This window comes from Diorhabda sublineata, chromosome 1 (assembly GCF_026230105.1).
Source record: "Diorhabda sublineata isolate icDioSubl1.1 chromosome 1, icDioSubl1.1, whole genome shotgun sequence".
NCBI classification, from domain to species: Eukaryota; Metazoa; Arthropoda; class Insecta; order Coleoptera; family Chrysomelidae; genus Diorhabda; species Diorhabda sublineata.
In genome coordinates this window covers 15,982,171-16,007,045 of record NC_079474.1, presented here as the reverse complement: position 1 = coordinate 16,007,045, position 24,875 = coordinate 15,982,171, and the positions used below count along the sequence as shown (strand labels likewise).

General features: G+C 31.2%; 2 protein-coding genes across 2 annotated transcripts; one reads left to right on the top strand and one right to left on the bottom strand.

The window, feature by feature from the left end:
* The first annotated feature begins 777 nt into the window (after window positions 1-777).
* Window positions 778-9,678, top strand: LOC130443609 (ATP-binding cassette sub-family F member 1). Its single transcript, XM_056778383.1, has 12 exons — window positions 778-1,165; window positions 1,226-1,294; window positions 4,041-4,372; window positions 4,429-5,000; window positions 5,261-5,579; window positions 6,206-6,345; window positions 6,450-6,687; window positions 7,211-7,385; window positions 7,769-7,947; window positions 8,307-8,540; window positions 8,690-8,799; window positions 8,975-9,678. Exons 1-12 carry the CDS (start codon window positions 997-999, stop codon window positions 9,120-9,122), a joined length of 2,685 nt encoding a protein of 894 aa, XP_056634361.1. The 5' UTR covers window positions 778-996; the 3' UTR covers window positions 9,123-9,678.
* A 162-nt stretch (window positions 9,679-9,840) lies between these two features.
* Window positions 9,841-24,833, bottom strand: LOC130443584 (E3 ubiquitin-protein ligase listerin). The gene is made up of 22 exons (XM_056778334.1): window positions 24,511-24,833; window positions 24,384-24,453; window positions 24,112-24,300; window positions 23,010-23,276; window positions 22,466-22,724; window positions 22,168-22,379; window positions 21,331-21,518; window positions 20,317-20,734; window positions 19,476-19,877; window positions 18,275-18,479; window positions 17,339-17,840; window positions 16,102-16,423; window positions 15,190-15,629; window positions 14,441-14,618; window positions 13,609-13,774; window positions 12,873-13,221; window positions 12,645-12,788; window positions 11,902-12,035; window positions 11,449-11,666; window positions 11,205-11,393; window positions 10,160-10,327; window positions 9,841-9,996 (listed from the first exon to the last, which is right to left on the bottom strand). The coding sequence occupies exons 2-22, from the start codon at window positions 24,429-24,431 to the stop codon at window positions 9,937-9,939; spliced, it is 5,058 nt and encodes a 1,685-aa protein (XP_056634312.1). The 5' UTR covers window positions 24,432-24,453; window positions 24,511-24,833; the 3' UTR covers window positions 9,841-9,936.
* Window positions 24,834-24,875: the final 42 nt, after the last annotated feature.

Sequence of the window (24,875 nt, the reverse complement as noted above, 5' to 3'; positions counted from 1 at the left end):
GATTAATTTATGAAATAAAAATTCAGATAGGTATACCTACATCGTTGTATACATGAGAAATCTACCAGGGGACGAAAAAATGATTTTTATTTAATATCTCATTAAATTTATGCTTAGAAATTTATAAACTAAAAAAATAACAGCATTCTTTTTTTACATTTATTCATATCAATTTGAAGTTTGTTAATAAAGACTACATCTATTTTTTTACTCAGTACATGTAATTAATTGAATTCATTTGATTAAAATTTAGCAACAATACAGTACAGTAAGGAAGAGTATAGTATGGTGGATTGCAAAATAGAAACTAAAGACTGATGACCATCGATGTATCAAAAATTTAATTTGTATTCTTCAGTAGAATTAGGCGACTGTAATTATTGGAGTAGAGAGAATTTAATCAAGTTGTAGTACCGATACAAGCAAAAAAATTAGTATGTGTCAAATGTATCTGTACTCATAGTACCAGAGTTGCTACTCAAGTTTCGAGACAAATAAAAACAAATTTTTTAATTGGATATAGCTTTATTTTGTTTTCAAAATCTTCTCCATTAAAATCAATACATTTTTGCATGCGTTTAAACCAATGGTTGAAGAATTTTTCCTATTCCGATTGAGGTATATCGAATGAACTTGATCGGCACACAGCTGTTGGTTTAATCCACGTCGGAATTTATAGAATGTGTTCGCGATTTAATTCCATTTTTTCACCAAGATGAATGTTTCAATTATATGTAAACAACTCAAACAGCACTCGTATTACAACACGTTCTGAGTACGTTCACGTCAAACTGATAGTAATGTCAGAACAAATATATCGTGAAGAAAATCAAAGTGAACAAATTCTGCAGAATGGCTGAATTTCAACAGGAGGTTATGGAAATGAAGAAGAAGCCGATTACTCTTAGCCGAAAAAGAAGAATAGAATGTTCTCAAAAAAGAGGTTATTAAGGTTAACATATAGCGAGTTGTGAAGTAAATTTTAGGGTTTTAAAAATGTCGAAAAAACGAGGAAATAAGAAAAGTAAAGATTTAGATGAAGATTTTGAGGAAACTTCCAGTATAATAAGCGAAAAAGCGTCTGCTAAACTCAATAAACATAAGACTACAAAAAAGGGAAAAAAAGGAAAGGATAACTGGAGTGGTGACGAGGGTAACGAGCAAGGTTACTTGATAAAAAAGTTAATATTGTAGTATATAATTTACAAATTACATTACTTTTTAGAAAAAGAAGTTTTAGATAAATCGATTCCAGCTGATAAACCATCAACTAAGAAAAAGGCTAATAAAAAAGGTAAATCGGCTAAACATCAAATCATTGTCACATCATTAGCAATATGTTTTTGTAATAACTGAATTTTTTAACATTATAATATTCTATACTGATTTTATTGCTCTTTACCACTACTAATACTTGATGTGAAGTTCAAGACTTACTGTTTTCTCATTTTTAAGACTTTTTTTAGCTCTCTTCCATATCAATTTCAATATTTTGTTTCTTCTAACATGGAAGTTTACTTGAAGAAATTTCATAATATGAATCTGTCCCAAAACTAATGGGAAAAAGTCAAAAACTTGTATGAGTCAAAATAATGTTATTATTTCATATACTTCTCCAATGTAGGACATTGCTTTCGAATTATAGGCCTCTAAAGTTTAAATTTTAGTTCATTTTTTTTATTTTTAATTGATCGCACCAATGGCAGACAACTTAAGGGGGGATATTTCCTTTAAAAAAATAGTTTCCAAAAAAAAATATCTTCTAAATTCAATTCAGGGCTCATAGGTAGTTAGTACTAAGTGAACTGATATATTAGAAGTCCTCAAGGTTTTTATTTCTTTGTATATGCATTTTTTCATTTAAAAGTGCAAATGGTCCTATACTAGATGTGGCATGACCAAAGTCAGACAGTCTGTTGATATTACTGAACTAATAACAAAATTGAAAAAAATAAAATGTTTAAAAACAAAATTATTATTATCTAAATACAAGATATAAATAATTACCATTATCAGGGTAATTCTATGGAATCTTGAAACTCCTGTCCTAGCAGTTTTTATTTAAGCTTAACTGACTTCATTCCCTTACTATGTCCCAGATTAGAACATTGTCTAAAGTTTTTATTAACAAGTTTTTAAAAAATCTGTTTAGAACTACGACTTGTCTATTGTAAATAGAACAATTCTTTTAATATAGGATCATAATACATTGAATACTTGTCTAATGTTAACTCAATATATTTTGTCCCATGAAGAATAATCATTCCCTCACAGCATTACCAATAGTCAATAAGTAGGTATATTTTTGAGGACTTTGGTAATACTCACATTTTGACAGTTGGTAGTAGGCTTACTTGTTCGGAATGTCGATTTGACTTGAAGATTGTTAGAGTAATTGTTCAAAGAAGATTCAAGTGTAATAATTTTGAGCTTAGTTTTGGATCGATCCCACTAGCAAGAACTAAGCAGGTTAAGTATCTAGGCATTCTTATAGACTACAAACTTTCATGGGAAGCACGTATAGACAGTATCTGCAGGAAGATAGCACCGACAGTTGGAATGCTTAGGAGAGCCTCTACCATTTTGTCTTCCAAACATTATATTACTCATTTATCCATTCCCACTTCTCATACCTGACACTAGTGTGGGGGAATGCTGCTGCCACACATCTTCATCCATAGAATGTTCTGTAAAACAAAGCTATCAAAAGAGTCTTTGGTTTGCCTGATCTTTACTCTACATCAGGCTTATACCTCCCAAACGGAATTTTAAATGTGAAATCTGTTTATATATACAGCAAGCAGCCAACTTCAAAGGAGAGAGGTACACTCCACAATCTCCTTTAATGTGTCTAGGAATATTCACCATCACAGTATTAGATCAGCAGACCATCTACAAACTACATTGGGCGGAAAGTCGATTACATTTCAAGGACTAAGGTACTACAATCAACTGCCACTAGAGACTAGAATTCTTAGTGTGAATAGGTTTAAAGTGGAACTGATTCAGCAAAACTTTTTAAAAGCTTATCATAAGAGGACGCTGTACACTATTGTTTAAAAATTATTTAATTTCGCTTTTAAGCTCTACTTGTGACTCGGGTATTATTTGCTATCAAATTATGGATATTTTCGTTTTTGTAAATTTTTTGTTTCAATAATAAAGGATTGTTATTATTAATTTTTTATGGATTACATTTTATTCAATAAGCCCATTACAGTAAAGAATAAAAGAATTAATTATAATATTTCAATTTTGATTGTTTAGTTAAGTATGTATTTAGAGGTAGAAAGTTAACTGGCAAAAAAAGGTTATGTTGCGAGATTTTTAGGTTATAAGTTATGAGGACTAGCTCGATTCGGTTTTCAAACTTTTTTGTTTATTGAAACTATTTAACTATTTTGCTTTATTTCATAATAATATAACCTACTCGTTTCACAAGTAGATTTAAAAAATAAATTATCATATAATCATCATTTCCTCACATCACTAATCATTCTCTCACATTTAAATCGTCAAAACCAATTCATTCAGGTGATCACGACAGTTTTCATTAATTTATTGATAGGTAATTTCGAGCTTTCATGAGAATTGATGAAATTTTTTTTTCCTTCTCTGATAACTATTTGTCTTTTGTACATTTGAAAGATTCCAAAATAGTGCCTTTTTAAATAGCGTAGGTATGTCATCTATAGGTAATGATGTATTTAAATTTATTACTGGGATCATAACATTTTTCATTGGAGTTGAATGATTACCCACTATTATGTTTTGGAACCTGTTGTTTTTATCCTCCTCAATATTTTTAACAGGCATATTTAAAAGTGCTGCATCAGTCTACTTAGTATCTTCTTTAACATTTTCTCGTTTAATTTTATGTTTTTTCAAATTTCATACAATGCCTTATCTTCATTTCATACAATGCTTCAAAGAAGAGAGTTGACAGTTTTTAGTAACCTCATGAAATCCTTCCTGAGGAGGTAAAATTATGCCAACTTCCTCATCACTCAACCTATATTGTTGATATACTTTTTTTATAGGAAAAGGTAACAAAAATGATGATTGGTCAGACAAAGAAGTTGAAATTAATCTGTCTGATAGTGAAACCGAGTCAATTCCAGTAGTAACTAAAAAGTTAAATAAAAAGAACAAGAAAAAAAAAGATAATTGGTCAGATAAAGAAGAAGCTGAAGTTGATCAGTCAGATTCTGAAAATGGAGTAGAATCAAAAAGTAACAAACAACCTAAGAACAAAAGTAAAAAAAAAGATGATTGGTCTGATAGAGAATTAGATATAAATCTATCCGAAAGCGAAACAGAATCTCTACCAGCTATTGTAACCAAATCTTCTAAGAAAAACAAAAAAAATAAAGTAAGTTGCACAATATAAAAAAAGTTTCAGTTTTTTAATTTTTTCAATATTTCCAGAGTAGAGCTGAACCTGAGGAAATTGTCAAAGAAGAAAGTTATGATAGCGGCAATGCAGACGTAATTGGTGAAGATTCTGATGACGCTCCTAAATGTATTGAAGAAAAAAATGAGGATATTATCAAAGCTGAATGTACTAACGTTGATAATGGTGTAAATGATAATAAAAAGAAAGCTGAACCGATAGAATATGAAGATAAAAGTAAAGTTGAAAAAGATATAGAAAAAATTACAAAAATAATTAGCTCTACCGATATAAGTGAAGACAAACTAGATGACACAAAAGAAAAGAAACTTACACACAAAGAAAAGAAAAAACTGAAAAAACAACAAGACTATGAGAAACAAATGGAGACTATGTTAAAGAAAGGAGGACAAGGCCATTCAGAACTCGACAGTAATTTTACCATATCACAAATGCAGAAAACAGCAGGCCAGTTGGCAGCATTTGAAAATGCGGTAGATATAAAAGTTGAAAATTTTAGCATTTCGGCAAAAGGGAATGATCTATTTGTTAATGCTAATTTATTGATCGCACAAGGTCGACACTATGGTTTGGTTGGGCCAAACGGGTAAGTTAATTCAATACATAATGAGTGTACCAAAATTAACGTCATTCATGCAGTAAATGATTGACAACCCTTATAAAAAAAAATCGAAAGCTGAGAGTTTAGGGTTATAGTAAGAATGGAGCGAATGCAAATAATAGAATAATGTGTTTTCATTTTTTTAAATTTATAATAGGTATATAGAGATTGTTATTTGATATCACAACTGATAATATTTATTCTGGTATTCATTTTTGAATTTTAATTTGATTTTTACCTTTTAGTCATGGTAAAACGACTCTATTACGACATGTTGCCCAACGTGCATTCGATATTCCACCAAACATTGACATTCTTTATTGTGAACAAGAAGTTGTGGCCGACGATAAAAGCGCAGTCGAAACTGTCCTGGCAGCTGATACAAAACGCACCGAACTATTGGCCGAATGTAAAAAACTAGAAACCGCCGCAAACAGTGGAGATTTAGAAATACAGGAGAGATTAAACGAAGTTTATAATGAATTGAAAGCTATCGGTGCAGATTCTGCAGAACCAAAAGCTAGGAGAATTTTGGCTGGTCTAGGTTTTGACAAGGAAATGCAGGTAAAATCATATTTAAGTTGTTTTCTTGTTCATTTACCTTTTAATGTATTGGAAAAGGGTTCCAGTACCTCTTGTAATCATTTTTTTCCCTATATTTTGTCATCTTTAATTCTTCAAATAGTAGACACTTTGTATGTCAATAAAACTAAATTTAAAGTTGCTGATAGCTTGGTCAAATCAAGTCGAAATCACTTATCTGGTGTACTTAAGGGACCAAGCATTCCTAAGATACTCAACTGATAATCTTGTACTTGAAATAATGTTCAAACCAAAAAAGTATCAGATTTGAAAATACAAATTCCTTGCTTTCGGAGAATTGAAAAAGTAGGATGAAAAGACACTGATATTGGTTTATTCTACATAAAGGTTTAGTAAATATCAGTGACGGTCAAAAACAGTTACAACTGGTAATGCCAAAAATATAAATAGTAACCCTAATGTTGGCAAGATCCCTAGTCTAAAACACCATTACTAACCTTTATCGATACTCTCATATTCTTATCCATCCATCTATATATTTTTATTTATTATTGGTTTAGATAAAATTGATATTATAATTTTTGTTACTTTTCATTATTGTGTGTTATTTATATTTTTAATATTGATAATTCTTTTTGTTTAATTAGGATCGTGCAACTAAAAACTTCTCAGGTGGTTGGAGAATGAGAGTATCTTTAGCTAGAGCTTTGTATATTGAACCTACTTTACTTCTTCTGGATGAACCTACCAATCATTTAGATTTGAATGCTGTGATTTGGCTGGACAAGTAAGTTAACTTTATGAATTAAAAAAGTCATCAAGGATCCTAAAAAATCGAAGTTTTTTTACTATTTTTTTTTCTATGTTTATTCTCATATGTTTTGTTTTTAGTTATTTGCAAGGATGGAAGAAAACTCTTCTAATTGTTTCGCACGACCAATCCTTCTTAGATAACGTATGCAACGAAATTATCCATTTAGACAATAAAAAATTGTATTACTACAAAGGGAATTATTCAATGTTTAAAAAAATGCATGTACAAAAACGAAAAGAAATGATAAAGGAATACGAGAAACAAGAAAAAAGATTGAAGGAAATGAAATCATCTGGATCTTCCAAGAAGCAAGCTGTAAGTTAATCATATTCTTATTGTCGATAAGAAAAGCAATAATGTTCCGACAAGATTCAATAGATCTTTAGTTATGGTTCCCAAGGAGTATATTGACTTTCAGTAACTGTTTTTTTCCTTTCTACATCTTTATAGTGTTTTTCTTATTGTCCAGACTTTCTCAAATTAGCTTGGATCCTATAACTTTTGAGTTCAGAGCTCTAATTGCTGCTTGGTTATCGAACAAGATTATCTGCTATAATTCTATTCCAAATTGAACTAGTTGCGTTGTTCAATTACATGGTGTATTGTCCTAGCTTTCAGGGTATTTACCATTTGATGACATTTCTGTGCATACATACCAGTCTTTGTACCTTCGAAAGATTTCATAGTTCTAATTGATCATTCATAATTTTTCAACATTTTAATTATTTTAATTTTCTTCATGAATGAATTTTTGTGTTAATGGTTACTTTTCATAATATTTGATTCATCTTAAGATACCTTTCAAATAACATTGACTCGATTTGTTTTAATTGTAAAGGAAAAGAAACAAAAGGAAGCCCTGACAAGAAAACAAGAAAAAAATAGAACAAAGATGCAGAAACAAGAGGAAGAAACCCAACAAACTGAATTGTTACAACGTCCTAAAGAGTATTTGGTTAAATTCCGTTTCCCGGAGCCTCCTCCTTTACAACCACCAGTTTTGGGGTTACACAGTAAGTGAACATTTTTTTTGTTATAGAGGCAGAGACTTGAACATACCAACATATGATTCAGTGAATATAAAAAGTTATTATTGCTCATAAAAATAAATATTTGTATTGATTAATTATTATATTTTTTTATAGCTACTGAATAAAAGATAATTTTTTTACTACTAATGTATATTAGTAGTATATTAGCCTCAGACTTCCATTATCCCTCGAGTATGTTGGATTATGTGAACCATCCTAGTCATTGGGGACCACTACCTTCCATCTTGTCTAATTTTACATATAACTTTTTCTGTCGTCGTTGTTGTGATGCTTCAATTTTTAATTGACAGAATTTTTCAATTGATGCATTACAAAATTCGTTATTTATTAATATTTTTTTTTAGATGTAACCTTTGGATATCCTGGTCAAAAACCTCTATTTATTGATACAGATTTTGGTATAGATATGAGTAGTAGAGTAGCTATCGTAGGACCTAACGGTGTTGGAAAGTCAACGTTTTTAAAATTATTAACTGGAGATTTATCTCCCGATAAAGGAGAGAATAGGAAGAACCACCGGCTGGTAAGAAAAATTGTTTTGTTTAATTTTTAAATGAACACACCGTTAACTACCACTGCATAATCATTTACAAGTACATTGCCTGGTACCTCTTTTTAGTGTTGTTCTTTTAGCTTGTTCAATTTTATTATCACCAACTGATTTGTTTGGATAAAATAATCATTTTAAGTCGAGGTTTCAACATGGTTAACATTTTAGGTAAAATCCTTTCAATATTGATCAACTTTTGAGTACCTACATATATTGAAATTTTTTCGTTGCTCCCACTAGCAATGAAAATATGTGTTTATCTTCAAACTCTTCGTTAAAACCAATCGATTGAGATATACTTCTATTGATACATTTCTTTTTTTTATATATAGCGCATTGGTAGATTTGACCAACATTCCGGTGAGCATTTGACAGCAGAAGAAACACCTTCAGAATATCTTATGAGATTGTTTGATCTTCCTTATGAAAAAGCACGAAAACAATTAGGAACGTTCGGATTAGCGAGTCATGCGCATACTATCAAGATGAAAGATTTATCTGGAGGTCAGAAAGCTAGAGTTGCCTTAGCCGAACTTTGTTTAAATGCACCCGATGTGCTAATATTGGTAAGAAAGAATCACATACTAATCGAAAGACACTTCAGCATATATTCGAACCATAAAATTACTTTCATTCATCCCCATCATATTATAAGATTACTAAACTATTTCATTGACCTGATATCATTCAAGCTATTTATTTTCGTATGTTTCAGGATGAACCTACCAACAATTTAGACATAGAATCCATAGATGCTTTGGCTGAAGCGATTAACGAATATACAGGTGGAGTCATAATTGTTTCTCACGATGAACGACTTATAAGGTATGAAAAAACAAGTTTAATAACATCCTAGTACATGTTCTCGGTCTGACACGGTCGGATTTTTTTTGATATTTTCTATATTACTTCAAGTAAGTGAGAATAGATAAAGTATACCGGGACATATTGGATCTGTCTGCAAAACTATAGTTCATTTTGGTATATATTTTATTTTCAGGGAAACCAGTTGTGCTTTATATATTATAGAAGATCAGACTATTAACGAATTAGATGGAGACTTTGACGACTACAGGAAAGAACTATTGGAAAGTTTGGGAGAAGTAATCAACAGTCCTAGTATAGCGGCCAACGCTGCAATAGCCTAACATGTGTAACTTTTTTTTTTTTATTATGAAAGAATATTTTTCCTACCGATAATTTCACTACATGAAATTCAAATCGAATTTAAACTTTATTTTCATACATTTTTCTCAGCTAAGTACTATATTCACATATCATAAACTAAGTTTCAACCTAAATTGTTCTTGTTTGATCAAGTAATGTATTACGATTTATAATTTTAATTGTGATTTCTCTGTAAATATGAATAAGCTTTTTACATTTCTACCACAAACTGTTTTAATCCTTTGATTGGTTTTTCTCAGATCAGTCTCTAAGGATTAAATCCAAACAACCATTTTTATAATAGAATTATCAACTTTGAAAAAAGAACTTCTTGTACTAACCACTGTTATGATGATTACTTGGTTGACTTTTAGTTAAATTGGACGTTCACGAATTTAAAGAAGTCTGAATTAAAGTTATCACATGTTAATGGCCTTATCGATATTAAAACCAATTGCATGATTTACAAATTATTAATCATTGTATTTTTATTTTTTAAATTATTGTACATTATGAATTTTTGAAAATATAGAATTCATTATATAACTTTTTTTAAATAATGTTTTCTCTTTACCATTTTGATTTATTCTAAACACAAATATAATGGGATATATCATCCAGTATCCAGGTAGAATTTATGGAAATGCTTATTAAGAGAGGTTGGATATAGATTGGTGAAGGTTGAGTAATAAGTCTACAAACAAAATATATCGTTTATTCATGTACAAGAACCAAGAAAAATAAATATCCATCTGGAACATATCGTCTATTTACAGCAGAACAATAAAATAATTTTTAGAATAAATTTCTGCATATGGGGCATGAGCTCTTGTAACTTGTTCGAAACCATTTGTACTGAAAAAAATAGATGGATAATTTAATATAACAAATTTAACAAAAACCACTTTGCATTTTCAGAGAGTCTTTTGATAATAAAGTGATTCACAAACAAATAAATAAACTATTTCCTTTAAAGAAAGAAAATATGACTAGTTTACATTGATAAACTTATTCTTACCAGACAGGCGGAATGAAATTTCTTACGACAAGTCTGACATGACAATTTTGGTAATTGATAAGTTCCTGGATGCAAAACTGCGAAGCATATATAACATTCTTCGACGCCATCGAATTTTTTATCCAAATTACTATTCCATAGTGAGAGGCCATCCCAAATTCTTCCATTCTAAAAAAAGAAATTAAATATTTATGTATTCACTATTCCTCTCTTGTTATCATGTAAACTGTATTAGATATGTTTGGCTCATTAGATCAGAGGCCTGAACTCGATGGTATGGTACTATGAGTGGTCACAACGGGACCGCGTCATCTGCCGCAGTACGCAGGAAACTATCGATTTATTAAAACATCGATTCATACCAACAGTTGGTCGCTAAGAAAGCTGTGCCATATAGTTTTTTTGGTCTGTATATATAAATCATAACCAATGAGCACTAGGTAAAATCAAGATCGGTCATCTGGAAATAACCTTGGACAAAAAGCTTTTCTGACATAAACACGTTGGAACTGCTGCTAGAAAAGCATTAAAAGCTCCCATGACGGTTGGTATATATTGGAATTGTAACCTTAAAATACTACACAAGATATAAATAATCATTGTGAGACTCCTAATTACATAAGGGACGGTAGTGTGACATTAAGTGATTAGCAAGAGGAAAGATCAGACCACGGGACCATTCTCAGAATCTCAGGAAGATACAGGTAATTAGTGAGTTATGAAGCAGAGACATTTCAATGCCGAATTTGCCTGATCATTTAATTTGGTTCCGAATAGTTTTTGTTCTCGAACAAAAAAAATGGTTTGGTTAAAAACGATTTTAGGTAAGAGGTAATGATGAAGTATATCTTATAAAGACGGCGGCATACTACAAGTTTCAATGTTTATATTTTTTTTTATTTTGAGAGAAACGGTTGACGTTAGAAAGGGTAAATAAATGTTTAACAAAAAATTGGGTCTTGAACTTTTTGTAACCGACTTATTAAGCTGTTAAACTATCATATTTTTAAAATTTTCATCCGTTTATCGTTAATGTCAAACTTACTTGATGTATGACACATTTTTTAAACTGGAGCATCCATTGTTTGTGGCTAGTACCTCCAAATTGATTCCTCAATTCAACGTATAAGGCACCTAATGGATAATTTGGTGGTAAAACTATGAGTAATTCTACTTCGGCCTCGTCTATTGTATAGACAGCTGCAATTTCCCTCGAACTTGGAAATACTTTGACCTGAAATATTAAAAAAATTATTATGTAGTTATAAAAAGATATTAATTATACTTACCACCATATTTTTGCATTTATGTTGATACGACATGACGTCGTTAAGTTCCCTTGTAATCAATCTAGGCGATACGTACATTTGGGTAACTTTTTCTACAACCTGTGCTAATTTACTATCTAAACTGGTCCACCATTGGCGAACAACAGCTGGTAACTGAGCCAAAGTAGCAGAATACAACCAACACACGAGTTTTTCTATTTTCACACTATCGCAAATATCTGAAACATTTCGAGGGTAAAATTATTTTTTTATATATAAAAATAAAACTAAAAAAGACCACTTGCTATTCGGTGGCTATTTAACCTCAAAAATGGTACCTGTGATATTAGTACAAATCGTCGATTTTCAGAACATTGGGGGATTCAAAGATATTTCCATTTTTTTAAAATTTATCAGAAAAAGTATTTCTATTTTCCTCTAGTTATTTGGGTTTTACAAAACTAAAGATCTAACCTTTTTCGATATCTTCGGGTTTCTGGAGAAAATAGTCCTTGAGGCATTTCGATTTTCCTTCACTATAATGTAAAACTTCTGCAGGCATCAGTTTAAAAAGATTGTCCAAAAAGAGTTTCAACAAGTTTTCGTTTCTGGAAATAAATCAAATGCTACTTGAACTAAATAGAAAACTTAATCATATATTTTACATACTATTGTCATAAAGTACATTCAGAACTATATTTCAAAAGACATGAAAAGTACAATATCAGGATCAAGCAAATGAGGAAAATTTCCCATTTGTAGAATTAAGGAGTTGACTTAAATGCGTCATGCGATATCAAAATTTTTGGTCTCAACTTTCTTCGGTTCTTATTTTGAACTACGCCAGTACTGGCCAGTATTTATTATTGGACAAGATACAAACTTATCCTAAGAGAAAGTTTCCATAACCTTATCGATACCAAGATTCGAAAACATTATTTTTAAGGGAACTATATGCCTCCACCCAATGGACTGTGATTTTGCAATTGATGTGGTTCACTGTTCGATCAAGGAATATCTGTTGTAGTTGCATTGAAATATAAAAACTGTCCTCAAATACTTGAGTTGTTTATTAGCAGTTTTCTCCGCTATTTTTAAACTGTACACTTTAAATATTGTTCGTTCGTTGTAATAGCAGAACGCCGACTGATATACCGCGCACGATATATCAAATTATTATAAAGGTATTTGAAACATCTAATTTCAATCATCCTTACCTGAGCCAGTCAGCATATTGAAAACGAAGTTCAGTATTAGCGTTATGGCATAACGTCAATAAAATATCCCATAGTAATAAGTATGCGAGAGTATAAGTGTAAGAATCTGTCATTGATTCGACTTTACAACTATCTTCACCTAACCTAAAAGAATATCAACGATTAAGAATTTGGCACGAGACCCATCCGGGTTCCAAACAAAACAGTTTTCGTGTTAGTAATACTTACTTAAATTTCATAAACATATGTTTTACTATTTCGTGAGTTTCGTTCAATTTTTCTTTAAATTGTTCGAATATTAATCCATTCTGATGTGGCCTATTGGTATTGACAGCTTCTGTGTCTAGTTTGATCAAACCAGGTACCAAATTTTGTAACATCTTATAACCCCACAGTTGCAAGTTTGGTTGTCTAGTTATTAATAACGTACAGCTCTGTTTTAAGAATTTAGTCCATTTTGGCAAAGTGGAACCGCTTAAATTAAATATTTTATCACATTTTATGTTCGGTAACAGTTTGGAGACCTCTTGAATGAAAGGTAAATATTTTACTACGTCTTCTTTAACTCTGAGTTGATCTAAAAAGGAAAAATATTTTTAGTTCAACAATTAACGATATAGATAAAAGATAGGGGTTCCAATAGCAAAATCAATTTTTTTAATGGCATATTAGATTGAAAAATATAAGGGATTTATACATACAACCCTTGCTAGAGAAGCAGGTACATCATTCGTAATAAAATTAATTTGAGATTAAATAAATTGATTTATATATTTTAATAAATATGAATCGATGTTAATAGACCCAAATAATAAAAATTTGATAATTTGTCGTTAAATACAAAATATATGTAAGTTGACATAAAGGTGTATGACATTACCAATTATTCTGAATTCCATCTCTAAACGATATTCATATCATAATAATTTCATGTTAAAAAATGAAAATAATCTTAGTAACTCACCCGATAGATACAACCACGTCTGTAATAAGTCACAATGGATATTTTCCATCAACACATCATTCCATTCATCAATGTAATTACTCCTTATCCCTTTTTCCTTCAATAATTTGATTCTATTATCGGTATTAACATACAAATCTATAACCGCAGACAGCATTGCTTGATACTAAAAAATAATGGAAAATAAATCGGGTTGATTTATGGTTTACTAGTACACTTGGTATTAAAAATTTGAAATAGGCTATTCTACTACGTTTATACGTGCCTCTTGCTTATTGTGTAATTCGTACGAAATAATCTAGTAGGAAATTGTCACGTCAAGGTGTAAAACTATTACACCTTTAATTAAGAAGTGCTATGTCACAGAAATTTAACCGGTTGGTTTAATGAATAATATTCATTAATACTTTATGGTAAACCAATTGTATGACCAATCACATAATCGATTGTTCTTTTTGCTTTTCGAGGAAATCGAAGATGTCTTCTGTAACAAAAACCATCCCTCATTCGGAAGAAGTTCCTGTGACTTCTCCACTTTATGGAGTTTAAGAAAGTTTTGAATGAATGAATGAATTTACAGCTCTTGTCAGTCCTCAAGCACCACATTTGATTAGCCAATTGCAGCTTAATAATCTCATAAGAGAAAAGCTGTTAAGTTCAACGCTGAAACAGCGTTTAAGACTGTAGCAATGTTATCGTAACATCTCATATGTTGATTTTTGTTTCTAAAGAGAATTAGTGTACTGTAATGGCATTGAGCTACAGAGATCAAAATGGCGAATAATTGAAGATTAGAGGTGAGACTTTTCCGATAAAAAATGTAAAATTTTACCTGATGCGTTTCATAGGAAGCTCTGAATTTAAAGCAATTGGAAGCCCATGAAACTAAAGATAAAATGGCAAAGTCCCAGTGACGCTGACCCAAACTTTCAAACTGTGTTTTCATCATGCCAGCACACAATCTAATTATTTCGATAATTTCCTGACATTCTTGCCAATTGATATTGTTACTAAAAATGAATAAAATATTTATATACAAAGTAGTAGTACTATCAAACACTGTTTACATTTCTAATGACAAGGAATTTAGATGATAAAAGCAAAATCTAAGGAAGAAATGTAGTTATATGTATTGAAATCAAACTAGAAACAACTGAGACCTGTTCTAGCTACGGAAAATGAGAAGACTCTAGCGAAATTAAACTGCGGGAATTACTAATAGGCAAAAACCATGTTATAAAGAAAAAGAGGCTTGAAGAACCACTAATTTGAAAATTTTGAGAGAGATCTATTTATATATAGAAGAGAATCTCATTTTTAAGAGACAAATTGTTAATACCATTGGAGGATATCAATTTTAATGAAAAGGGCTTTCGATATCTGACAAAAAAAGGAGAAAACGTTAAGTGTAGCCTAAACTACTTTGAAGAAGCTTTTTAAAACCATAAACAATAATTTGGAATTTCATTCTGATGTATAAAAGGTAAAAAATTGGAATAGTAAAAGTTGACCTAAATAAATCGTTTGAACCGTTGCCTTTACTGTACAGAATGCGATCAGAATAAGACTAGATGTACTTACTAGTTATACAAAAATTGTGGTACATTTTTGCTTCGGATCTTTTCCATCTGCATAAAAACCTCAGCTATTTGAACGTCGATGTCTCGACAATGTAATAAACTACGTAAGGTGATGATATTTCCAATAGCATCGAATTTATTTTCGATGTCATCATATGTTAAATGTTTACTGAAAAGTTTCGTTAAATGCTGAATGTACGTTCCGTTCGTTTCAGTAACGTCCTGTACAAATTCTTTGTAAACGGAAACTGGATCTGTCGGTAACATTTCGGAGTAAAGAATGTAAACTGCTTTGGCCCAATGCCATCCACATTTCAACGATTTTGTTTTTAGAGCACTTCTGAGGTTACTTTTCAGTAAATCATCCGCATTTTCCAAAGTTGATTTCAATTTAATTTCAGTTAATAGATGGTAATGGAAGATTTTGTCGAAATAAAAAGTCTAAAAATACAAAGATAATTAAACAAAAGAACTACTATGAAACAAGTAAAAGTGAGAAATTTAGGAAGAGAGAGAGAGACGCGTTGGTGACATTCATACTGAACACACTGTTTACACTACACCAACATTAACAATTATACCGTCTGACGCGCGTTTCGATAACCAAGTTATCGTCTTCAGAGACTGGAGGTAAACCAAGTCTCCGAAGATGTGACTTGGTTATAGAAACGCGTACCGGACTGTGTAATGGTGAGTGTTACATTTTTAATTTGAAAAAATCGTCCGATTGTTCATAAATTGCATAAATGTAATATTCAAATAGTCCACAAAAGAAATCACAGATGGGAGTATCACATAAGATGAGCAGGATTCAAAATGAACAAAGCTGGTTGTATATAGATCCAAATGGAAAGAAAAAGGATAGATAAATGGAAAAACCTTAGAATTTTTGTATTATAAGAGTAATAATTACGTTTTTAAAAGTTTCCAAATAAGTTTGTTCCACAGTTAAATCATGTAATAACTGAGAGATATGATCATGAGGCTGATCAATAACGTTTAAAATAATCGTCGATTTTTCATCATCTCTAAGTTCTTCATCTAAATCATCGTCGTCTTCGTTAACATCTTTTAAATCGGAAGCTAATATTCCTATTTTCAAGTAAATCCAAGCAAAATATCGAGCCATTCCATTTTTTTCTATGCTACTTGTATTTGGATTAATCTCTTTGTAAGGACTACTCAAATTGCCGGAAATATATTCAGCTAGAATACACAGATTTTGTGCGTATATCCTAAAATTCATAAAAACATTAGTTAATAATAATCTCACATGGATGATATCAGTCACCTTCTCGATATAACACATCGATTCTCCAATGAAATGTGTAACTAAACAAGGGAAGCATGCAATTGAAAACAGGGGAACAGTAAACTTAGCCCAGACCAGTAATAGTTGGAAATAATGATTATAGAGTACTTATGAAATAGAAAATATATTAGAAAATGAGGATATAGTGTATACAATTGAAGCAAAAAGAATACAATGGAAGAATGGGAAAACGACAGGGTACAAGGAAAATCACAGAATGGAAACCAAGCGAGAAAAGATTTCCCGGTAGACCAAAAAATAAATGGGAATATCAGATTGTGCAAAATATGGAAAATCTGGTAGGACGTGACTAGAACAAACAGATGCAGGACAGAGAAAAATGGAGAACAATAGTAGAAGCTGCAAAAATATGCGATAAGTTGTAATTAAATAGGGTAAAAGTGGGCTGGCCACCCACAAAAAATACATAAACTTAGTCAAGGCAATCAACAAAGTAAAACTAACGTATTGCTAAAGGACCCCATGGAGTTTTACTGAAGAAACAAGATGATCGCAAGACTCCAGATATCCAGAAACAACTGTAAACTGGTGGCCAGTCTTCAGACAGATTCTACGAGCAAGAGCAAGCCAATACAACATAAGAGCATCTGTGAATGTCCTGTCTATTTCAGTAAAAGACTCAAGTACCTCGAAGGAATAGTACCAACTCCTTGGAGAAAAGGACATAAAATCCCTAGAAAAATAGCCTTCTTAGGGAGGTGTCTAAGTATTTTGGAGGTGCACAGTCTTTCAGAAACTATATCTTTTTAGGTAGATGTGCAGAGTGGTTAAAAGCCGAAACTAGTTCCCAATTTAAAAAAAAAGGATGCATACTTACCCTTCTAAACAATTTACGAATGTCTTTTCCACGAGTATATCTAAAAATTCTGTTAAATGCAACGGTAAACTTCTATGTATAGCTCTGAGAATATTAACATAAACTTGAATCGTATAATTAATCTTGTCCTCATCTAGATCACTTTTCATAAATTCATCTTTAATAATATTTGCTAATTTGTAAATCAAGCCTAGATTTTTTTCTTTGTCCATATTTTTTGTTAATAATGTAACAGAGTCCTGCCAAGCGGTCGTTACTTCGTACATAGTTTCTTGAGAAATAATTTCGTGATCGATGTCTGATTTACATGAGAGTTTGAAGAGTGCTAACAATAATTCGTCTCCGTAAGTTAGAAGCAGATTTTCCGTATAAATGATTGCGGAAATGTACGCAGCCAAACTGGTACAAGTATCTGCAGTAACTAAATAGTTAGGGTACTCTTCTAATACCGATATTAATTTCAAAACTATATCAGATATTGTGGAATTGTCGATGTAAAGCTCTAAAAACAATAAAAAAATTCAATAACAATTTTCCATCGTCAATAATATTAATCCCGTTATCCCGGAGGATACATATACTTGGCTACAATAAGTAGCACATGAAGAAGGAAGACGAGGAAGAAAAGGTTCAGGAGTGGAAAACTAAAATAACAATACTGTGACGCCAGAAGGGGCATAGAGTTCTAAAAAAGAAGAAGAAGAACTGAAATTTTATCTATGTTCAATACTACTTGGTACGAACCAGCGTATGGAAACTCGCTGGAGCGGATCCATTGAATTATTTCGAAAAAGAACTGGACGTAAGATTTTAATTTGAAATAGACCGCCGAAATCAGAAAGAAAACTGTTGTTTCCATGTACGTTTAATACTGCGCTAATGTACCAAGAGACGACGCTGTCAATGTATATTATTTCAATTAGCTGTTGAACTCACCTCCCTGGGCATTTTCTGTAAGAGCAAGTTTAAACAATGTTGACAGTTCGGGTGAACAATCATCCTCGATTATTTTATCTGTTATGGATATGATACATTTACTAATTCTGTCTGATTTGAGCCATTCTTTTATGAAAGGATCTTTATTGTGAGGGTGAGCCAGTGCTTCCGTAATACACCAGCACAGACATTGCTGAGAAGTTACCTGAAACACACGCCAATGAATTAGTAGTTCCAATTTGATAGATTGTGAATAATACAAAAATGAATAATTAAAAAATTTGACTCATAGTTGTAATATAAACTAAAATGTATGCGAATGCCATCTCATTGAAATTGGCTCAACTACGAAAATGAATTAAAAATCATATATTTCTGATTGCGTAACAAAAAATTAATTTTTTTATAACCTTATCCTTTTTTATAACCTATATCAAAACACAACGTCACATGTAAGGACTTAACCTAAAACAATTGAATAGCAAATAAAATCAATAAAACTCATATTTATGTCTTGTAGTCATCTTGAAGGGTTTTTTTAACATAATGAATTAAAAATTTCATGAGAAATGTATTAACCCCAATTCTTGATTAATTTAAGTAATTTAAAAAAAAATATATGTTTTCAACTTCATATATACGAGATGATTGATTAATGAGATAAAGTTCAGTACCTCCTTTGTCTTTTGAAATATCTATTTGAAAATCATTTCTGGAAGTTTCAAGATCTGCCACTTCTTCACAAATTTCAAAGAGACACTTTCAAACGCCTAGCGTACAGTCCGGACTTTTCATATTTTCCTGAACTGAAGCAGTAGCTAGGAAGGCTTTCAAACAGACACCAATCATTGTCGGTTACATTTTATGAAGAAGGTATTTCAAAGCTTGTTCACAGATATGATCAATATCCTGATCGTCAAGGTGATTAAGAACCATATTCAATAATATTTATTTTTATATTCACACGTCTTTTCTTTACAGTCCATCGAAAGTCGAAAAAGAAACGACCCTCGTATATGTTCATATTGTATTTTTTCAACTTTGTCAACATCAACAACAAATAATATTCAAATACCAAGATTTACTTCTAAGTTTTTACATTTTGCTACACATTGAATAGATTTTGGTTTCAAAAAGTCTTTTTTTATCATGCAATTGAATTTGAACTGAACAAAGTAAATCTGAAAACATCAACACTCACCTTTAGAACAGTATTCAAAATAATTTTTTTGTCATCTTTTTCGACAAATTCGTACAACAAAAATATCAAACTAACAACATGCTTGGAACACCATTCCGGTTGTATAAGCCATTCTTGTAGAACGTTCGTATGAATATCTATGAGTTTTGAATCTGCATTTTTTTGTTTCATCTTTTCATTCAACTGCCAGAAAAAGCTCTTCTTATCAAAATCTATCACTAGAGAATAAAGGTGTTCGATGAGGTCTTGAGATTTCTTTTCTGATATGTACTCAAAGTAATCGTCGCAAATTTTAAAAACCAAATTGTTCAAACGATCGTTGTATTTTTTATCTTCGGATGCAATTACAGCATGTTCATGTTTTGTATCTACATCTCCATCTGCTTCACAGCTAAACTTAACCTAACAATAAATTTAATATTAATTTTATTTTTTATTAAAACTTTTCAAGATAATTATTTTCTTTATACTAGATGTTATTTTTAATAACTGTATTCAGTGGCGTATCTACAATGTGGCAAGTCGGCAAATTTCACGGGTCCCCAGCTGGGAAGGGACTCCCGGTCAGATGAGAATACCAACTCCCAATAATTAACAGCAAACGACTTCCTGCACTTTTTTGAACAAAGGACGATTTACATGGAGCGATTTGGGAATAGAGGAGGGGTATATATTGAAGGTAATAATAAATAATTCATCATATGTCTTGCTATTTAATAGCAACACCTCGTATTTGTACTGATTGAGCAGGATCCTAAGAGCTTTTTCGATTGTTACAAAACGTCTTTGACCAGTTACCAGAATCACTCTGTATAATCGAAAAAATAATGAATACACTAACCTTTAATTGTTTCTTAGGTCTATGTATACATTTTAACGATTGTAACAAATCCAATTGCTTTTCGGCAACTTTTCCAACATTATGACAAGGATATTCTTTAAAATTGAACAAGGTGGCTCTAAAAACATCTTGGACGCATTCTAAAAAGAACTCTAGGCAAGCCTCTAAATCCACAGAGTTCGAATTACGAGTCCAATGCTGTGCTAAAGAAGATATTTGATTGAAAAAAGTCTTGTAATTAGTTTGATCCTCAATTATACACCATTCGATTGAACATATTAGTTGGGTTCTAATCAAGGTCTTACAAAAAGATAAATCAGATTGTCTTTTTAGAATTATGTACTGAAAACATTCTATATATGCGGTAGCTACAGCAACCGATTCAGAACGACTCGATATTGTTGATTTTTGTTTAAATCTAGAACAAAAAATAATAATTATGTATTTTGTGTAATACGAAATAGTACGAGGCATATCCAGAAATTAACATATTTACATAGTATAGAACCTCTTAATTTCTCTTTTAGTATAATTTTCTTCTACATACAAACTCTATTTTGTAACATGAAATAAAAATATAAAATACAGAAAATAGTTGAAAAGAAGAATTGGAAAAAGTAAAAAAGCAGCAGGAGCTATAAAAGCAATGTTAGATTCAAAAATATTATTGGAAATCTAGGGTTAACGAAAAAATTTATAATAGGAGAAGCGGGAAAGAAAAAAAAATTAAGATCAATGTAGAAATGGATAGAAGCGGATATAAGAAACTTTGGTATAGAAAATGGGAAGAATGGGCATAGCATATAAAGAAAACTCTGGAATTATTTGATTTTTCTGCACTATTAGGGCCATTTTCAAAAAATTATTTAATATGTCAGCCACAGTTACAGTGGACAAATATTTGTTGCAAATATAAAATATTTAAATTGTTGGATAGTTGCCACTTAATCTCGACTATTATATCCTTTTGGCAATAGTTCGTTTAATTAAAAAAAAATAGTACATTTAACTTACCCTAACCATAAATTTTCGAAAAATTGATTATAAAATTGATTATCCTTATCACTAATTGGATATAGATGTGATATTAAAGGAAGTAAGCTGGGACAAATTAGAGAAGCATTTCCTTGTCCACCTTGCTTTAAAATTTTCCACAATTTAGGCAAAAATAGTTTCTCGATACTTATAAAATTCCACCAATTCTGAAAGATACAAAAAAATCTTCTAAAGAATATTTTTGCAGTAATGTAAATATTTGGTTCCACATTTTACAATTAACTATAATAACAGTTGTATTACTAATTTGCGAAAACTGCCAAATGTTTTTCAAGATGGTGTTTGATTATCAAATCTGTCGAAATATAAAGTACAACCCCATATGGCAATGCAATTTTTGAAAAAACACGTCTCATAATGTGAAAGATTACTTCTTGTCCCTATAAGTAGAAATGCTATCTTCAGTATTGAGTCGAGAATCTCAAAGGTATACATGGTAGATGAATATGGGCCTTGTAGAGGAGAGAATAGGGCTCTAAGTTTTTGTAAGGCTGCCTTAACTAATTCAGCTCAACACCCAAGAAACGATCTTGGGGTGATGTTGATATTTTATATCAAAACAGAACCAAATCCTGAACTGCAATGCCAGCCTTTTTTGTAATAGCACCAGCATGGGTTTATTATTATTCCTAAGTATTGCAAAATGTTGTTCTATTTATATTTACACCGAGAAAAATTGTTTGTAAAAATACCAAGTTAATATATTTTAATATGGTAACCTAATCATGATGATGAATAATGATAGTTGGTTTAATTATCTTACATTAATGAAAAGAAAAAACCTTTTCAACTTACTTTCACATTGGAGATGGTTAGAAGTAGTACTTCCCAAATGACAGGCAATACTATAGGATCTTGTTCCTCAAGGTTACCAATAACACTACCAGTAACATGGGAGCCTTTGTTATCAAGAAGTATAGGTGCCTTTTGAAATAAAATGGATATTATTTTAAAAAATGACGCCTTTATGTGCGCCACCTTGCTTTTGGAGAATTTCCAAAATTTAGCTGTAATCAAATGAATCTGCTATACATGTTTTGTACAAAAAAAATTTCGTTTGAGAAAATAACAACCAAAAATACATTTCACTCACAATTAGATATAATACGATCGTTCAACTCAGATGCATCGATTATTTGATCCGTGGATACTTGTTCCAAATACAAGTAATAACCTTGTAAACAGGAGATCAACACTCTTTCATATTTAGCCTCTGCTTCTTCTGTTGAAACATGTTTCAGGTTACTTAAAGTCTGAGCAGTTTGAACTAATAAATTATCGCCGAGATAATTTAAGATTTCCTCTTGACAAAAAATAATCGCTTCTTGTATTTTGTTTGGTGGAAAAGCATCCTACAAAATTTTTTTTAAGACTTTTATTGTAAATTTAGGTTAGTGAAGTTGGTATGTGCAGGTTGTGCAGCAATTTGAATCTTTTTATATGGTAGAAACAAGGTGGCAATACAAAACAAGAGGTATAGGTAGCTGTTATACAATCTTACCTACAAATGACTTTTCGTCAGTGGAGGCAAAGACGCCTGTTTGCAGGGCACACAAAAACCCGTTATCACAGATACAACAAAAAAATGCAGAGTACCAGTTCTGTCGAATAGAGGAGGAAAATGAAAAGTTATTTACCTTGAATGCTTGCTGAGCAGTACTTGCTGCTGGAGGGTAAGTATCATATTGCGAAGTAAACCAAGGCGCCATAAGCTGCTTTAAGTATGGGGCAATGTTACGTTTCACTTTGAGTACAATTTGATGGTGTACATTGTGAGTTGCTTCTCTAACACGATTGTCAATATCTGTAGCAAGAATGTTATAAAATCTGGGCCATATTGGAAGAATAGATTTAACAGTTTCCTGATCTGATTCTATGATAAATGCAGCTAATTCTTGTAAACCCTGAAGAATATTAAAAATCAATAATTTTGTAAATAAAAATGCAGCAATCATATTCTAATGTTAGCAAATATTTATAAATAATTAATAATACTCATTAATCACTGCTGTGAGACACTTTCTTTATTTAGCTATATTACATTGTTTTGCTACAAAAAATCGGTTTTTATAATTTTTTTATGTATGTATGTAAAACACTACTAAATATTTTCAATTCAGTTCTATACACGTAAAAAAAGAAAATTTTCCTATACCGGATTTGAACCAGGCACCTGCTGTTTGAAAGCACGGAGCATCAGCGACATTGAATGTCCAAATGACCAAAAAATCTGGTATTGCCGAGCATGTTGGTAGATGTGATCTACTAGTATCGCCCTGTCAGATACCACCGCATCAGATTCCAAGTTTCATCGCTGTGCCAGCTACTCTGGATACTGGGGAAAGTTTGAGCGTTAAATTTTCCCTCGGTCCCAAAGCAAGCCCAACACTTTTTATTTCAAATATTTTTTTTTTTATTTTTCCTTGGGACCACACCGCATATAGAGTGTAAAAACACTAAAATATTTATTGGGCCCAGTTTACCAATTTTTGGTTGGGGCTTAACATGTTAAATAACATTTGAAAAATAATATATATCTAAAAAATGTAATTGCAGAGAATTTGAAAAGTATAACAATTTTGACAACTTAGAAAGTTCTATCGATGAACTACTTAATTATTACTTTTTCATATTTGAACCTCCATCTATCGAGAATTTTAATTAAATCTTGAGATATACAAATTGATGAAATAGTTATCCATATGGTTATTTTTCTAACAATACTATTTGAATTATTACCTTAAGTTTAGTAGTACAATCTTTTTTGGTAATTTTTTTTAATATAACCTGGACATTCGGGTCTAAGCATGCCTCTAATTCGTCAGTATTGGTTAAAGGAAATCCGAAATTATTGTCTTTAACTGCTGAAAAGCCTGCAAATTGAGGCAACGTTCCTAAAAGTTCTGCGCTTCTTCCGCTATTAGAAGGCTAGAAAATATGTACGTAAGGTAAAATCATGAAACATACAAACATAGTGTGAAATTATACAAAAAATATTAACTTGTACATACTCTAGCGTTATTCTTGGTTCTATTCGCTATTTTATGTTTCCCTCCCATAATTCTTATTTTTTACAAACGCCTAAAATTATATGTGGTATATAATAATATAAATTTTATCCATTTTAATAATTCGTACCAATAATAATAAAAGAAAAAATTATTGTGGAAAAAATAACCTCAAACATAAGAAACTGTTTGTGACAGGTACTGTCATCTTCTCTCTTAAGCCTTAATTAAAATAATCCCTCTTTCGTTAGTATAAAAGAATTGCTCAACCCTTAGAAAGCAGTGCTATTATTTAATATTGGTTTGAGCTTAAACGTCTAAAATAATTTAAAACTCTAGAAGCTAATTAAACCAGTATTAATTCATTTTGTGACGTTTGATTTTATAAAAGTTGGTTGACAGTGTCTATTCGAACATGTGCTACCATCCTACGTTTCTAGTTTAAATCAAATTGAAAGTTGGGCGAGTGGAATTCAGATTTTCCTTGGCAATCTA